The sequence below is a fragment of the Chlamydotis macqueenii genome, chromosome 10, assembly GCF_036417535.1.
Source record: "Chlamydotis macqueenii isolate bChlMac1 chromosome 10, bChlMac1.mat, whole genome shotgun sequence".
In the NCBI taxonomy this organism is placed as follows: domain Eukaryota; kingdom Metazoa; phylum Chordata; class Aves; order Otidiformes; family Otididae; genus Chlamydotis; species Chlamydotis macqueenii.
Window position 1 is genome coordinate 3,332,865 of NC_141565.1, and position 17,697 is coordinate 3,350,561.

At 43.9% G+C, this 17,697-nt stretch overlaps 1 protein-coding gene across 16 annotated transcripts in view; it reads right to left on the bottom strand.

The window, feature by feature from the left end:
* Positions 1 to 17,697, bottom strand: part of ATP2B2 (ATPase plasma membrane Ca2+ transporting 2) — a 441,468-nt gene that overhangs the window by 36,290 nt on the left and 387,481 nt on the right. For all 16 annotated transcript variants that reach the window (XM_086755389.1, XM_086755390.1, XM_086755403.1 and 13 more), the window contains 3 exons: positions 17,336 to 17,570; positions 9,350 to 9,529; positions 8,196 to 8,283 (listed from right to left, as the gene is read on the bottom strand). In XM_086755389.1, the coding sequence (XP_086611515.1) occupies positions 8,196 to 8,283; positions 9,350 to 9,529; positions 17,336 to 17,570 (503 nt within the window). The remainder of the gene's footprint in view (positions 1 to 8,195; positions 8,284 to 9,349; positions 9,530 to 17,335; positions 17,571 to 17,697) is intronic.

The following is a 17,697-nucleotide window of genomic DNA, read 5'->3' on the forward strand; positions in this document are numbered from 1 at the left end:
CTGATTAAACGTCCATGGAAAGGATTTGCCAAAGACTTAAGTTCATGCTTGAAGCTCTCCTAAACTGGGACTGAACTGCAGAATCTGCTTTACTGGGATGCGTTCTGGCACTCAGTTTAACCTACAGATAACAAATGCCATTGATGAATTTTATTTAGCCGGAGCCAAATTAGCATTTTAACAGAAATGTTCCATTGTGCCAAACAATGATTAAGAAGATACAAAATAATTCTTCAAACTCTGGAGCCACACATTTTAATAAATAGACATAATAAAATAATTTCTAGTTTCATTTTGAGAGAATTTGAGAAAAGAAAGGACTTTTCACTTGGTGAATCAAGTTTCACGCAGCTAGCCCGCTGCAGGGAAGTATCTTCCACTCATGCAGATGGGGAAAGTAAGGAAAAGAGTAAAGGCTTTTGCGAAGGTTACAGAAGCAGCCCTGCTTTTGAATAGGATGGGGCTCGTTCGCCACTGCTGTTCTTATTTCTGAGTCAGAGTCCATCTGAATGCGAGTGCAGGACACAGGACTGGTGTGTAGGATACAACACTTCTCCATATTAGTAACAAAAATGACAGAATTCCTTTTGCTAACACATTTTGCACAAAGTCATAACCGCTAAAACAATTATCAAAACCTATCCAGTGCGAAAAGCTTTCATTCTGCTCTGCAAAAAACCAGCTCATCTATCAGATAACTAACCAGAAATGGGAAATGGCAGCTTACAGCGCAACAGCCACCCCTTGGCACGGTGCAGAGATGGCAATGCAGAATGGAAGCAGTTACTGCCCTGTATTTCTCAGTCTTATGAAAATAAGAAAAAAAAATTCACTTTCCGTTGGCAGGATGAACTCTGATAAATGGCACATTATTCTGATAAGATCCTATAATTAGAGCTTTCTATTTGTGGAGGTGATTTGCCTTTGGTATTACTAAATAAACGGGAACATCAGCTGCCCTTACTGTTACAAGCATTCACCTTGGTCTTCCCTTCTTGTTATTAACACACTCTTTGATGGTAAATTAATAGTTTAAGCCTCTGAAAAAATCTGTTAAAATTTCTGACGGTGATGGCATTGACTGCTCCTCACAGGCAGACAGCATCCTCTCCCAACCGGATTCCCAATGGGAGCACAACCCACAGCCCGTTGAAGAGGCTGGGCCACGTGTCACCCTAACAGACACAAACAGCTCTGACGTGAACCTCTGCCCTGCATCCGCCAGCCGCTGGATCGACAATGTTCAGTAGTTATCCACAAGGTTCAGTGGTAATTTTTATCCCTAAAAGCAAACTATGCAGCTGGGATAAACCCAACACCCTCCAGAGCACAGAACTGCGTCATAAGCAGCTGTGGAAAAACAGAGATCAACTGGTGTCAGTTCCCACCAGCTCAGCCACACACATGCTGTTCATCGTTCTGATAAGGTTTCACCCCAAGAATTTTGTTGAGTATCAGGTAACATGTCTGTGCAGATTTTACAAAGAGTGTAAGGAGAACAACAGAAGAGAGATGCCTAGGAAGTGCTCTCCCTCTGCAAGCCTGAGCTATGGAGAACAACTGGGAGATAGATGCTCTATCTCCCACCCTCACATTAAGCAAGCATTAAATCAAATCCACTCAAGATAATAATGTAAAGAATATTAACCAACATTGTGTCTTCCATTTCTTTTCCAAGGAGCTGTCTGTACCCACAGCTCAGATCAGAACCATCAAGTACAGCCTCAGGTTCTCCCTTTTATTGCCGCATAAGTGCCGCGCCATTTGAACAATTTGTACTTGTGTTGGCACCCTGAGTCACGTCAGTAAGAAACCAGTGGTTCTGGGAGAAAAACATCCCTGGTTTAGGTGCACCCCAGCTCAGGTGTTCTGAGGCACTAAAGCTGAGCCGCCCGTGTGCTGACAGGTATTTATAATTCTTTGACAAGCTAAACACAGACAGATGAGGTAATAGATTTTCATAGTATGTTCTGTTCAGATTAGTTTTTAATACTTCCAAACTTTCTGAAGCTCCCTGTTAATTTAACGAGAATCTAGAAAGTCTGTCTGAAAGAGAAGAAGTAAATTCCCATTAGCTACACGCTTACGTGTGCAGGAATAGACTTTAAAGGTGAATGCAGAAGTGTGCCACGTAACATCACAGACAGCATTGGCATCCAGCGAATCGCGCTTTACAGAGCTCCTGACATTGGAACGGCAGAGAACCCAGCTAAAGCGCGTGGATTTCCCTGCGAGCACGCACCACCAGTGTGCCTATCCTGTACGAGTGAACGCTGGAGGGGAACCCTGACGGCGCGGGTGCCTCCCGCGGAGCTACACTGACCCCAGGCTGCGCAGACCTACATGCACTTCCAGCGCCCACAGCTCTGGGTTCACCTGCAATGTTTCTCCTGCTCCCTTTAATCTATTTTTATGTTCCTTCCTTCAGGGAAGAGTTGGTTGAAGCTGACTTAACACTATGGAACAGGTCAATTTCCTGAATATTTCTTCATACAAATTTGAATAAATATTAAAATTTCCTCTCAAATGGAAATCAAACCCACTTGCTGTTTGCAATATGCTGATGTTTAATTTCAGAATTTCAATACACTTTTCTATATTTTTGTCATTCTACCTGCTCTCATGGCATCTCCACATCAATGAGGTCATGAATATCATGCCACCCCATGCAATAATGTTAGAAATATTTCAGTAATTAAGGACAACTTTTAAAAATCTTTTCTTATTTAAAGGTCCCTTTCTGCTTGTCAATAACTCAGCCTTACATGAGAACAGAACAGTTGTTTTTAATATCACAGAAAAATAGTTCCAGCCTAATTTAAACACACTGGAAAGCACAGCTTCTTTACCTAGTAAACTGAATATTTATTTAATCTTTATAATTGCTGATAAGAAGATATTTCCCATCAGCAGTGAACAGTTGCCTCCCATAGTACTTTTAAAAACAATATGATAATAATAATACCAATGGATGTCATAAAATCCAAAAGAAATTGGATTCACTTGGATTGAGATATCTAACATTTTTGTTTCATAGAAACTATTCGTGATGATAAACCATTCTGACATTTTTTTTTTCAATCTACCTCTGCTTCAAAGCCATAAATATTTGAGAGAAACTGTCTGCCGAGTCTGGAATGCTGAAGCATGCCTTTCTCTAGTCCCTCAGCACCAGTGAAAACCAAAATGCAAAACAAAAATGATCCTTTTGGATCATGGGTGGGATTGTGCTCTGTTAAGGCAAAAAAATATTCCCTCCAGCAGCTGTATGGCATTAAAAATTAAATATAAAAAAGTTTATTTTGTGATGTGTGTTTTTACCCTAGAGCAGATAGAATACATCAAAGAAGAGAAAATCCTCTTGATCCCTCAAGTGTCTGAGAAAAACATAACATTCTAACAAGAGGCCCCAAACTGGTGAACATTTAAATAGTTTCTTGTAACTTTTAATGGCCTTTGGAGTACTACCAGCCAAAAAATTCCATCATGATTTTTCAGACTTGTTCTTGAACTTCATCAGGTACTTAATTGCTCTATCATTTGACCTTGTCGCATCTTTAAAACATTAATGGTCTTAGTTGCATATGGCATTGAGTAGTAGTAAATATCTTTTGGACTGTCAAAGTGCATATGCCATAAAACTTCAATAATTTGTTGCTTGTTTTTCTTCTGCTCTTTATTGATTTCATTTTCTCTGGCAAAGCTTTCATTGTCCTCTTCAGGGAAAATCCTGAATGATTCAAATGAGTCCTCCCAAGGGACTGACTTAATCCACTTAATGCAACACAGACTGCTGTGTGTTTCTGAAACAAATAAACCACTGGGCTGCACAAGTCACGTTCTCCAGGAGCTGTAAGACAATATTTTACACGCACCAGCGAAGTCAGGAGACCTCAGCTAACTTTGTGCTGGTTTAATACTGACCTATGGAGCAAATAATTGCGTTGTCCAAACCAATGGTCGCCAAACCTTTCCGATCATGAACACCTTTCGGCAAAATCTTTTTGAGCCCACCCCCAAAAAATAAGTGTATTATTTATAAATTACACATATGTACTCCTCTATTAAATGTGTTATGTACCTTATGAAACATACTTTAGAAAAGGATGAGATAGAGATGAAGTAAACAGTATTTTTATAATATTCTTCTATTTAATAGTGCCCCAAAAAATTTTCTTCCTGCATCCCAGTAGATTGCCCCTGACGTGTGTGCACCCCACTGCAGAGACCACTGGTCTAAACAGCGGCTGGAGAAGGTCAGGAACAGAAGCTGTGTCTCCAGCTGCCCCATCTCATGCCCCATGCTTACAAGATACCTGAGCTCTCCTGAACGATCCATGCTTCCAGGGCTCTTCACACACACTGGTCCCAATCCCAAAGGACTTAACTCATCCAGTCTTCAAATTCACAACAGAACTGAAGTCATTCAGGCATTTTCAGAATTTACATACTGCTCAAAAGCCTTTGTAATCAGTCATGTATGGAGTCATATCAACAAGATCTTGCCATACCAGAAGGATAGATCCAGAAACTAGTTCCTACCTAAATGTGAATTATTATTTAAGTAATCAACCAGCTGAAAACATGTAACTGATCAGCTGGATCTTATCCTGAAATTTAGCTCCTCCAAAAATTGCTAAGAAGGGTGTCTGCAGACTTTCCAGGGCCTTAGCAAAAGAAGCCAGTTCTTTCTCCATCAGGAAGCCAGCAAACACAGCCATCCACTGACAGGGCTCCCACCTGCACCGGCCCCTTATCTTATCATGGTCAGAAATGGTGTTATTCCTGATCAGAAATTTTCCAATTTCATCAGCTGTCTTTTAAGTGTGAGCTTCAAAGTCAACAGAATAAGATTTCAAGTCATGGAGAAGTGCGAGTTACAGATATGACAAATGCTTTATAAAGAAAACTGCAAACACATCCCCCGTTTACAGGAGCACTCCCTCTGCCGGCAGTGCGGTAAGAGAACAGAATTTGTATGGGGCAGTTTTCATAGGACAAAACCAGACTCTGAAAACACGGCCAGAAATCTAAAGGAAGCCAGTGCAAACCATACAATCAGTGAGCGTACAGGAAAACGGAATTGGCCTGAAATACCCATCGCCATCCATGTAACACTAAAAGGGCAGCTCCTACTTACACGAGCTCCCATAACTGCTTTGTAACAGGAAAACAGAGCAGACGAAGCGCTCTATAGCGAGATAGGAGCAGCCTCACGGTCACAGGCCCTGGTCCTCATGGGGGACTTCAACCACCCTGACATCTGTTGGAGAGACAACACGGCAGGGCACAGGCAGTCCAGGAGGTTCCTGGAATGCGTGGATGACAACTTCCTCCTGCAGGCGATAGAGGAGCCGACAAGGAGGGGTGCCATGCTCCACCTTGTGCTCACCAACAGGGAGGGACTGGTCGGGGATGTGAAACTAAAGGGCAGCCTTGGCTGCAGCGACCATGACATGGTGGAGTTCAAGATCCATGGGGCAGCAAGGAAACTACATGGCAAGCTCTCTGCACTAGACTTCAAGAGGGCAGGCTTCGGCCTCTTCAGGGATCTGATGGGCCAAGTGCCATGGGAGGCGGCCCTGGAGGGAAGAGGGGCCCAGGAAAGTTGGTCCACATTCAAGGAGCACCTCCTCCAAGCTCAGCAGAGGTGCATCCCGAGGAAGAACAAGTCGGGCAAAAAGTCCAGGAGGCTGGCGTGGATGAGCAAGGAGCTCCTGGACCAACTGAAAGTAAAAAAGGAAGCCTATAGAGGGTGGAAACAGAGACAGGTAGCCTGGGAGGTCTACAAAGAGGCTGTGCGAGTGGCCAGGGATCTGGTGAGGAAGGCCAAAGCCCTGGCAGAACTGAATCTGGCCAGGGATATAAAATGCAACAAGAAGAGCTTCTATAGGTACGTAGGGGACAAAAGAAAGTCCAACGAGAATGTAGGCCCCCTCTGGAAGGAGACTGGTGTCCTGGTTACCCAGGACATGGAGAAGGCTGAGGTTCTCAATTACTTTTTTGCCTCAGTCTTCACCAACAAGAGCTCTTGTCCCGCCACCCAAGCTGTAGAAGGCACAAGCAGGGACTGCAAGGATGAAGAACCGCCCACTGTACTCGAAGAGCAGGTTTGGGATCATCTGAGGAACTTAAAGGTGCACAAGTCCATGGGACCTGATGAGATCCATCCGCGGGTCCTGAGGGAACTGGCGGATGAAGTTGCCAAGCCACTGGCTATCGTATTTGAGAAGTCGTGGCGGTCTGGTGAGGTCCCTGATGACTGGAAGAGAGGGAACATAACCCCCATTTTTAAAAAGGGGAATAAAGAAGACCCAGGTAACTACAGGCTGGTCAGCCTCACCTCTGTGCCTGGCAAGGTCATGGAGCAGATTCTCCTGGAAACCATGCTAAGGCACATGGAGAGCAAGGAGGTGGTTGGTGACAGCCAACATGGCTTCACCAAGGGCAGATCGTGCCTGACCAATTTGGTGGCCTTGTATGACGAGGTGACAGCATTGGTGGACAAGGGATGAGCAACGGATATCATCTACCTGGACTTGTGCAAAGCTTTTGACACTGTCCCGCAAGACATCCTTCTCTAAACTGGAGAGACATGGGTTTGATGGACGGACCACTCGGTGGATAAGGAGTTGGCTGGATGGCCGCACTCAGAGAGTGGTGGTCAACGGCTCAATGTCCACGGGGAGACCGGTCACGAGTGGCGTCCCTCAGGGATCCGTGTTGGGCCCAGCCCCATTCAACATCTTTGTCGGCGACATGGACGGTGGGATAGAGTGCACCCTCAGCAAGTTTGCCGACGACACCAAGCTGTGTGGTGCCGTCGACACGCTGGAAGGGAGGGATGCCATCCAGAGGGACCTGGACAGGCTGGAGAGGTGGGCCCATGCCAACCTTATGAAGGTCAACCAGGCCAAGTGCAAGGTCCTGCACGTGGCTCATGGCAATCCCAGGCACAAATCCAGGCTGGGCGGGGAATGGATTGAGGGGAGCCCTGAGAAGAAAGACTTGGGAGTGCTGGTGGACGAGAAGCTCAACATGAGCCACCAATGCGCCCTTGCTGCCCAGAAGGCCAACCGCATCCTGGGCTGTATCAAGAGAAGCGTGGCCAGCAGGTTGAGGGGGGTGATTCTCCCCCTCTACTCTGCCCTGGTGAGACCCCACCTGGAGTACTGTGTCCAGTTCTGGAGCCCCCAACATCAGAAGGACATGGAGCTGTTGGAGAGGGTCCAGAGAAGGCTACAAAGATGATGAGAGGGCTGGAGCACCTCTGCTGTGAGGACAGGCTGAGAGAGTTGGGGCTGTTCAGCCTGGAGAAGAGAAGGCTCCGAGGAGACCTCAGAGTGGCCTTCCAGTACCTCAAGAGGGCCTACAAGAAAGATGGGGAGAGGCTGTTCAGTAGGGCCTGTTGCAATAGGACAAGGAGTAACGGTTTTAAAATAGTCGGGGGTAGATTTAGATTGGAAATTAGGAAAAAATTTTTTACAATGCGAGTTATAGAACACTGGAACAGGTTGCCCAGAGAGGTGGTGGATGCCCCATCCGTGGAAACGTTCCAGGCCAGGCTGGATGAGGCTCTGAGCAACCTGATCTAGTGGGGGATGTCCCTTCTCCTTGCAGGGGGGTTGGACTAGATGACCTTTGAAGGTCCCTTCCAACCCTAACCATTCCATGATTCTATGATTCTAAGTTTTTCACCTTGGAATACTCTCTAAAAACAGCTGCGAGAGAACAGAGGCACATGAGTGACTTGATTTACTCTAAATGCACTTGTTCTTGTTTTCTTTGTAAAGAGGTACAGGCAAAGGCTACAAAATCTATACTCCCTCTTGTTTATATGAAGAACAACGTATTTCCCAACAATATTTTCTTTCTGACCAGCAAACACACGTTTTCCCTTCCCAGCTAGACACTCATTCTAGTCCAATTAAAAGTCACAAGGCAAATACAGGATTCCCTACATCTCCTTGCCAGACATCTTACTGCTATTTCTGTTATCCCTGCCAACCAGTTTCCTTTATTTTCCATTTGAGGGCTCAGGCAGAAAACACAGATGAGTACAGATGTGCAATTAGAGGTACCAACTCAGATATACTTGTAACCGTAAAATTTTTACAACGCAGATGATGTGCCGAGCGTACTGCAGTAACGTTGGTGTTAATTTGCGCGCGCAGGCGAAGGCGGTCTGCACGCACCTTTTACCAGAGTGTGTTTGTCTGTGGGAGATGAGCGAGCAAGCACTCGAAGCTTTGGCCAGATTTTGTCAATCCGCTCTTGCTCAATCTGGAGGGGGGAACACAAAAAAAACCCAGAACAGTAAAGCCTGTGATTAGCAAAATGCAAAAGGTATTTGTGTCCATGTGTCAGACGATTCACTTCACTTCACTACTCAGATCTGCAACTTTTCTCCAAAAGCACAGAAAAATTACAACAGCCATCAATGCTGCAAATGAAGGCCAAGTACACAAAGGCAATTTCCTACGACCAAAGCGCAGCTGTTGGCTACCGTAGGTGACTTTAGCCACAGTATCTAAGCAGCATTTCTCATCATGGATATGATAACCCCACTCAGGATCATGACTCTAGGCATAAGGTAGTGGAGTTTCTCAAAGCTGATCAAATATGTTTCAAGTGTGTTGTTCTATTCCACATTTGAATCCAAGTTCTCCATTTTGGCAGCAATAATGGCAGAATTTTCTCTGTACACCAATAGCAACAAGGACAAATCTGTTGCCTGTACTAACGTTCCCAGGATTCCATCAGTCAATGCAAGGAGTAAAGGACTGTGTCCATTCATTAGCGATGGACTCAAAGACACAGCGTAGAGTTTATTTTTTTAAAGTTGGCTTCAACAGCCTGTGTATTAGCTCCATCTTTTATATGAGGAGTTTAAAATCTTCCGAAGAACAGATTAAGTTCTGCAAATTATTAGAGTGACTGGATATAGCAGTGCATTAGATAACATGGTATCAAATAAAGAAATGAGAGAGCTGGTTCTCAGTACAGATTGTATTTTTCTGAGACCGCTGTTGAGTTCCTTCTCCTCTTTGCTAACAAATCTGGTTTTAGCGTGTTTAGTTTTGATTTCTTGTAGAACAGTGCTATGGTTCTAAAACCTGCTGATTTAGGCTAGCACTAAACTGCTAGTGGCTCTGAATCATGAAAGTAAAGACTGCATTTTCAACGGTACTTTGAACTGCAAAAGACTAGTGGTAGAAAGAACTAGCAATCTCTCCAAGTAGTCTTCACTGACATGAGGTCACACCAGTGCAGGAGAACAACATTTCAGCAGTTTTGCTTTTTTGAAATAACCTATTCACAGTATGTATGGAGTTTGTATATGAATTACCTCTCCCTTCTCATTGCGGATCCTTCTGTTAAACTCTTTCCCTTCAAGGCAGAGAAAGTCTTCTCCCGGATGAATGATTCCACATTTTATGGCAATGGCACGTGCTGTGTTGATGTTGTCTCCAGTGACCATGCGGACTGTAATCCCAGCTCGCTGGCACTTTCTTATGGCTTCTGGGACCTAAGGAAGCAATGGAACAGGAAAGAAGATTCCTAGGTAAGAGACAAAATTTAAGTCAGTGCTTCCAATCAGAATATTTTGAGGCTAAAAAACTCACGAAGCAAAAAGGGAAATCGTACATGTCATGACATTATTATAGCTACTTGACTTTTATGGAACTGAGATTGAATCAGAGGCAAGAGAAATCTCCTAGCAAGAAGCACACAAAGTGTTTTCAAGACCCGTTGTCTAAAGCTCCTCCTGACTTCAATAAAATGGAGAGCTCCGCAGCTTTTCTGACCTTTAGCATCAAGGTACAGCATGCTGAACCTAACGTACTCCACATAGATGAAATACAAACTGAGAATACCTGTATTTTGAACAGAAAATTACTTAACTTCTGATCCAAACATTCCTTTCAATAAGATTATCTGGGAAGTTACTGTAATTTGGCACGAGTGCTATTACACTAATTCATGCATATCAGCAGGTGGAATTCCTAAATATACTACTTTAAAATTTCATGATAATTTACATATTTTGAAACTATAATGATGAAGCATGATTTTAGTTATGCTCCTTTCTGCAGGAGACTAACTTTTCCTGCTGCACAGTTGTCATGATTCAGCCCCGATCAGGACCAGACTACGCAGTCTCTCTCTCGCTCCCCCCATCCTCTGAGAGAACAGGGAGAGATAATATAAGAAAAACGGCTCGAGGTTTGAGATAAGGAGAGGGAGAGATCCTTAAAGTTACCGTCACGGGCAAAACAGACTCGACTTGGGGAAAACTATTCATTTATTTCTAAAACTAGCAGGATAATGAGACAGAGAACAAGATAACCTCCGCCCAGCCCTCCCTCTTCCCGAGCTTAACGTTATCTCTACCACCTTCCCCCCGCCAAGCGGCACAGGGGGAAGAGGGCATGGAGGTTACAGTCAGTTCATCGCTTGTCACTTTGCACTGCTCCTTCCTCCTCAGGGGAAGAACTCCTCACATTCCTCCCCTGCTCCAGAGTGGGGTCCCTCCCACGGGCTGCAGTCCTTCGTGAAACTGCTCCGGCGTGGGTCATCTCTTCCACGGGGTGCAGCCCCTCCAGAACGGCTGCCCCAGCGGTGCCTCCACGGGCCACAGCCTCCTTCAGGCATCCACCTCCCCAGATATGGGGTCCTTCACGGGCTCCAAGTGGATCTCTGCTCCTCCGTGGGCTCCCCGGGCTGCAGGGGGACAACCTGTTCCACCATGGTCGTCAGGCTGCAGGGGAATTCTGGCCAGGAGCCGCATTACTGCTCCCCCTCCTTCTGCACTGACCTTGGCGTCTGCAGCCGTTCCTCTCAGAAGAAAAATTTTTCACAACAGGCTGGCAGACGCCTCTCAGGATCTTTTTTACATCTCATTCACATCTCATCTCCTCTCCACTTCTCTCAGCCGGGCCGGGCCGAGTCGGGCCCAGCCGCCGCCCGGCGGGAGGCCAGAGGGTGAGGGGTGCAAGGCCCACAAGGCCTGCGCCTCTGCCTCTCTGCCCCTGCTCAGCTCCTTCACACCTTCTCTTCCCTTTTTTTTCTGTTTTCCCCTTCTTAAATCCGTTATCGCAGAGGTGTTATCATGGAACATTCTGCTACCAATTGGCTCGGCCCTGGCCAGCAGCGGGTCTGCCCTGGGCCCGGCCGAGTCCACCAGACAAAGGGGAAACAACTTCCAGCAGTTTCCTACAGCAGCTGCCACCTTAGGCCCCCTCACCAAACAAAACCAGAACAACAGCATACACACCAGTGAGAAGGAGTTCAGTGCATAACAGGGTCTCGCGAGATCAATATAGAAGCCATATATTGACTATCACATACCGCTTATTTAAGTTTTTTGTAATTAAAATGTGCAAGTGCTAGGAAATGTATTCCTAATAATTAAGTAAAGCTCTTTTAATACAGCTACTTGGGTATATCAAGTCATTGCCGACAGAAAGGCTACATATCTATAGCTCAACATCAGACGGGGAAAAAATCCTATTACCTTAAACTGTATCATCATTCATGATAATTTAATTATTAATAAATATCACTCTAACCAATGAGTGCAGTCTCATCACACTTTTCCATTATTATGAAAGCATTTTTTCTTCAAGAAAAAAATAACAATATTAGTTTGACGTGGAAGAACAAAAAGTGTTTAACACTTCCAGACCAGCCGAGATAGATCCCTTCAGCACACCTTCACCTCCCCAGAGTTCATTTTTGTCTAGAGGCGGCTGAGGGCGTCCCAGGACTCCTTGCGAAGACAGAAACCCATCCCAGAGCTGCAAGGAACTGAACTGCCTTACCACAGGAGACAGCCGAGGACACACACAGAGCCGTTACAGGATGCCTGGCTCCTACGCGCAGGGTGGCAGAGAGGTGCTCGAAGTAGACAAGTGCCAAGTTCCCTCTCCGAGGGGAAAAACGTTCCCAAAAGAGGAGCAGGACTTACGTAAGCATCTGAATATTAGGTTGTGATCCTGATATAACCTCCAGACGATCTGAAGGTTATCCCACAAGTTAAAATAGCTCCAAGACCTCGCCCTGGATGCCTGCTCTGCCATGTTGCCTAACACGCCCGAGCTATGTAATGCATACATAAGCGATATTTGAGTAAATCCCCCAAACACACATATTGGCCACTGACTGCAAATCGCTGCTATATTACCAGCTGAGCTTCAGCTGACACAATTCTGTAAAGTAACGGGATTGTCTGTGATGAATTATGCCAGCAATCGTGTACACAGACCTGTCGATTTCTTACAGAAGCTAATAAGCAAATGATATGATTATGAAAATAATTTTAATTTTAAAATATTATTAATAATTTTTTAAAAAGACAAAATCCTCTTTAATTTAAGAATGGGTATACAAATGGATATTACTGGCTACAACAGCGAAGTCTCACTATATTCTACTGTCAATTCAGTGCAGCCTGCTGATCATGATCTCTGTCACCGATTGAAGTGTACTGTAGAACCCAGAGCCAATTAGAGTGGATTAATCTCATCCATTAGTACAGAAAATATTATGAAAAGGAGCTGCCATCTACAACACTACACTATTAATTTGGTGCATTTTTAGCTATTTTAATTTCCTCTACAGCCGCATGTGGCACTCCTGAGGGCAGGGCATTGCCTTGTACCTGACCATGCTGCTGTGATCCAGCGCGGCAAATGCTGGGCTTCTCACGATCTCATGGGGCTGAAGGCTCTAAATCCGGGACTGCACCTCAGACTGACATCAGACACCCTTAAACCGTACTGTAGAAACGACTTTTCTCATCATTGAATATAATTTCACACCATGTTTCTGCATCTTCATTAAAATATCTTTTCTCAGGAAAAACTAATGCTGTTCACTTTCATAACGGTATCGGAAATGTCCCGAACACTTCCAAGTCAACTCAGATGCTCATGGTGAGGCCTCATGGCTCATCTGGTGCCTTGTGTTCTTCCCTCCTTAATGCACAAGAGGCAGTTGTAACGCTTCTGTTTGCCAGTTGAGGATCAGCCCAGACTCTTCCCATGCCTGTGAGGGAAACCCCTGCACCCTCAGACCGCGTCCACGGCACGTACTGTTTGCAGAACAGCTCTGTCAGTGCAGATCTCAGAACCAAGAGGAAAATCAAGGAGCAGAGGTTTATCTTCCCATTTCCTCATCTCTACTAACTGAAAGTATTCTCACACCAAGCTGTATCCTGGAAACGTTATTTGGACGTGAAGCTTTTAACCTTATGAAATAGACTTCTGTGGGGGACATACAATCAGATTAAATCTATTACTTAAGCAAATGACTCCTGATTTACCCGGTTTCCACATTAATAATCCTGACTACATCCCATTTGGCAATTCGGCATGCCCTCAGTACCCACTTTAACCATGGTGATGCTCGTGCATAGGATATGACAGATTTAGATGACAATCTGTAAAACCAGCACAGGGTATGAGGCATGAAGGAGAAAAATAAATTACAGTGCAAACAGAAAAAAAGATCTAGTCACATAAAGTGCCAGTCCTATTAAACAAGGTCATGGCAGGACAACCTAGTTTCAAATACATCTCAAACTCACATAGAACTAGAGAATTCTTTTTTTTTTTTTTTCTTTCTATTTTCTATTCTATTTCCCTCTTCTCACATTTTCTGGACAGCTGGTGGGTGGTATCTGATTTAACACTGTGTACAGTAATTACAATTAAAATATTGTTCATATTTTTTTATTGCTGTAAGGAAGAAAGAGTGTTGGCAGACTGAGTGGGCAGTGGAAGCAGATATTTTCCATCAGTTTTGCAGAGCTTCTGGTTTATTTTCCCTCTGCAAGGAAAACTTTCTAGTACATACATACATAAATCATGCAGTGCAGGAATATCTATCAGAATCAGGTGACAAAGAAATAGGTGACATTTGGAAGTGATTTATGTTCATCTCCCAGAAATGATGGATTGTGGGCGTACGTTGGCAGATCAGGATAAGCCAGCACAGACTCATTAAAACCAGCCCAGAAAGACTGTCAAAATCAATGGAGAAATTCTCTACAGGAAGAAGACATCATTCTGTTAGTTCTCTTCTTGTATATTTATCAAAGAAGAAAAACCACAGGCAAAACAAAAACTAAATATCGAGCAGGAAGCAGGTAGTTCAGTGCGTGACAGAACCAGCTGCTGGTATTTAATACGCTAGGGTCTGAATTAATCTAAACAACCAGGGAGTCATGCCCAAGTCACGGGTGTCCAGTGGTTACGTTCCAGAAAAAGCTGGTCAGCTGCTGGCTATCACTGTTGAATAACTCATCCAAACAGTTTCTTTTAGTGTATGGCAGGAAATGCAAGTGCAAAAACCTTCCAGCAGTATCACCAGAACAGAGGCAGCACTCATCCGAAACCGTGCTGGCACGATACCGCTGATACGGCAGCGATCCCCACGGCTGAACGCTCAGGGCCGCACGTCAGCACCGCACCGCAGGAGCGCGTGGAAATGGGGAGGCTGTAATTCTGCGTGTGCAACTCCAACGGTCATTTTAGGGAAAAGGAAAAACATCCTGAGCCTTTCCCAGGAAAAATGGGAATGTAATTTAAGGGAAACGAAAGGCTGCCAGGATGGGACATCGGATTGTTTCACTGGAATTACTTAATCTGCCAGTTCTGTCAGAATAAATTCTACACTCCATGAATACTGAGAGTACTAATAAAATAGCAGTTGTAATAGTATTTTTTGGATTTAGGTTCTTTTTTCCGTACAGAAAGCACTTTGAAAATTCATAAACTCCAGTGGTGACTCTATTTAGTAAGTGGGCCTAACTCTGGCAAAATAGCAAAGTCCCTCGTAACAGCTCAACATCTTCCACAACAATTCCATATGCGTCTATTACAATATTCCCACTAAGTCTGACACTCCACACCTACACAGTTTTTCCAAAATTTGTATTTTTGTTCTGGCTTGAGGTTTTTTGGTTCATTTCTTTCTCCTAAGGTACTGGTATTGCTTTTTACAAATGTGTGGAGTAGTAATAATTTAAGCATTGTTTTAAATGTTCTCGTGATGTTATTACCACTTTAAAACCAGCAAAAGGGACAGGAGGAAAAAACCCAAAAAACCACCTCTCAAAACCCAACTTGTCCAACAATTCGTAAAATTCTGAAATTATAAACATTTTATTGTGTGTCTTGCAATGAAGTAAAAAGTATTATTACACATTCTGGTTTAAAATGACAAGAAATTCAACACATTATTCAAATAATTATTTAGAAATAAAATGTTTTCCTGCGTTCATTTTCTTTGATCCTTCATACAGAACTCAGACCAGACCTCTTTCGTTTTTACGTCAAGCTCCTAAGAAATGATTCCCTACGAGATGAGAGCAGTTCTCTTACAAAACACACTGATGATAATGACATGAAAGGAGAGTTTGCAGCTATTTTCAATAATAACCGCAAATCCCACTGCGAGGCATTCCCCAGTCCCCTCCCACACACAACCCGACAAAGCCGCTCTCTAACCACACGTACTGTGCACCGGTTCTGGAGGGAGAGAACGGATCCACAGCTCCAGCGGACACTGGCAGTGAAAAACACGCCAAGCTGACACATATGTGAGCTAGAGTGTTAAGGGATCGCTGCAGACAGAACACTCTGAGAATGACTTTAACCATTTTTAAAGACTTGCAACGTCAGGTATGGAACAGACAGATTAGCAGCAAGAGGCCATCTGATGAGAGACAAAGTCAGTGCTGCTTGTCTGATGACTGCATAGGTAAGGAGGTTCTCACACAGTTTTCATCTAGCAAGATTCATTATCACCTTCTTGATACTGAAAAGAACCCAGGAAAGTCCATTATCACGCAAAGCATACATATGCAGTTGGTACCTGTCGTTGTAATTATACCATGCTAGTTCCTCAAGTCCCAACAGTCAGAAGCATGTAAAAGCCTACTTTATAAAGGACTTGGGGAAAGAAATCGGATTAATTTATACTTCTGATGTTTTAGTAAAAAAAAAAAAAAAAGCCAAACAGCTTCCTACCATGTCTAGCATTGCCACAATTCTCAGTGGATCAAATACAAGACTTAGATGTGATTAAAAAAAGATCCAGCAAAAATGTAAAATGAGACACAATAATTAAAAAAAACCCCAACAGATTGGTACCAAACTACCCACTTCTTGCAGCATCAGAACCCACTCTTTTGATATACAAGAAGTACGAGTTCTTTCAACAACCTTACTCCAAAGCAAACCTCTGTCATTCAGCATCTACTGCAGTAACAGCGAAGTGAAGAGTGGATTTCCTGGAGCAAACCAGCATCCGCCGCTCCCCGCACTTGCAGGAGGTGCTGGGGCAGGTGCTCTCCCACCACAGCACGCGGCTGCGGGTGAGTCAGCGAGAAACGCGCCAAAGGTAGCAAAAATGCCTGCATTTTGGGCTCAGCACTTTCAGCGCTGGGACTTAGCTTCTGCCGCTGTTTCTAAATGGTAAAACGGAGCGAATTCTCCACTGTCAAGATTAATGATCAAGCACCATATCCACAGGCCATACCTCTGTGTTACTGAAGTAACATAATTTGCAAGTGTAGTAGCAGGCACATCCAATACTGATTGGGTCAGTTTAGTTGAGTTGACATTTCAGTCACATTTTTACAAGCCATTTAAGTATAGTATCCATGAAATCTGCAGCCTTTCCATGGCAAAGCCTTTCCTTGTCCAAATCATAGAATCATAGAATGGTTAGGGTTGGAAGGGACCCTCAAGGGTCATCTAGTCCAACCCCCCTGCAAGGAGCAGGGACATTACAGCATTAAAACCAGTTTTCCTGAGTAGCCACCAGTTACAATCTTAAGACGCTTACTAAAGTGGCAGCTGTTACAGTAAAACACAGAACTCCAAGACCGCGTGCAATCTTTGTGGAAAGCGAGCACACTGCAGTTATAATCATGGCAATTACACTCTCAGCACGTCTGTTCTCTACTCTCAGAGTCGCACATCACCACATTACTTAAAGGAAGATTCTTTAATACCTAGTAGCATAATAAAACTTCTGCTGATGAGTCCTCCTCTACACCTCTCCTTTAGGAAAGGTTAGCTCAACTCAACCCTGTAGTTCAAAAAACCCTGTTTTGCTATTTTTAAATATTGGCTGATGAATAGCTAACTTTTATCAAATTAATTATTTGACTTTTTATCAAGTAAAACCTATTTCTAAAGCTCACTTCCACCATCTTTGAAAGAGCTAATTAAGAAGAAAAGATTAATACTGGAAAAAGTCTATAGTTCAATTTATGTTCAGTTGTCTGAGACACACTTTATAACGTAAGAATTTGATATACCTCTGGCCTTACTGGGTCTTCAATGCCCACAACACAAATGCAAGTCAGGTCAGATAAGATGTCATTTTCGTTGTCCCAGTCAGGCTCTGGGCTGCTGTTAAAGTCTCGGAAAGCAACACAGATGGTTCTCAGTCCATCACAGGCCATCGGTTCAATCACTTTCTTCACCATCTCATCGCGGTCACGGGGTCTGAAGATACGAGGTTCACCAGCCGCATTAAGGATCCTGGAACATCTTTTTTATTTATTAAAAAAAAAAAAGAAAAAAAGAAAAGTTGATTGTGCATTTGCATGACTGCTGAGAAGTATTTCCTCGTATCTGCTCGCTTCCTTAATATTTTTCCTTTTTGATGGCAAGTTTT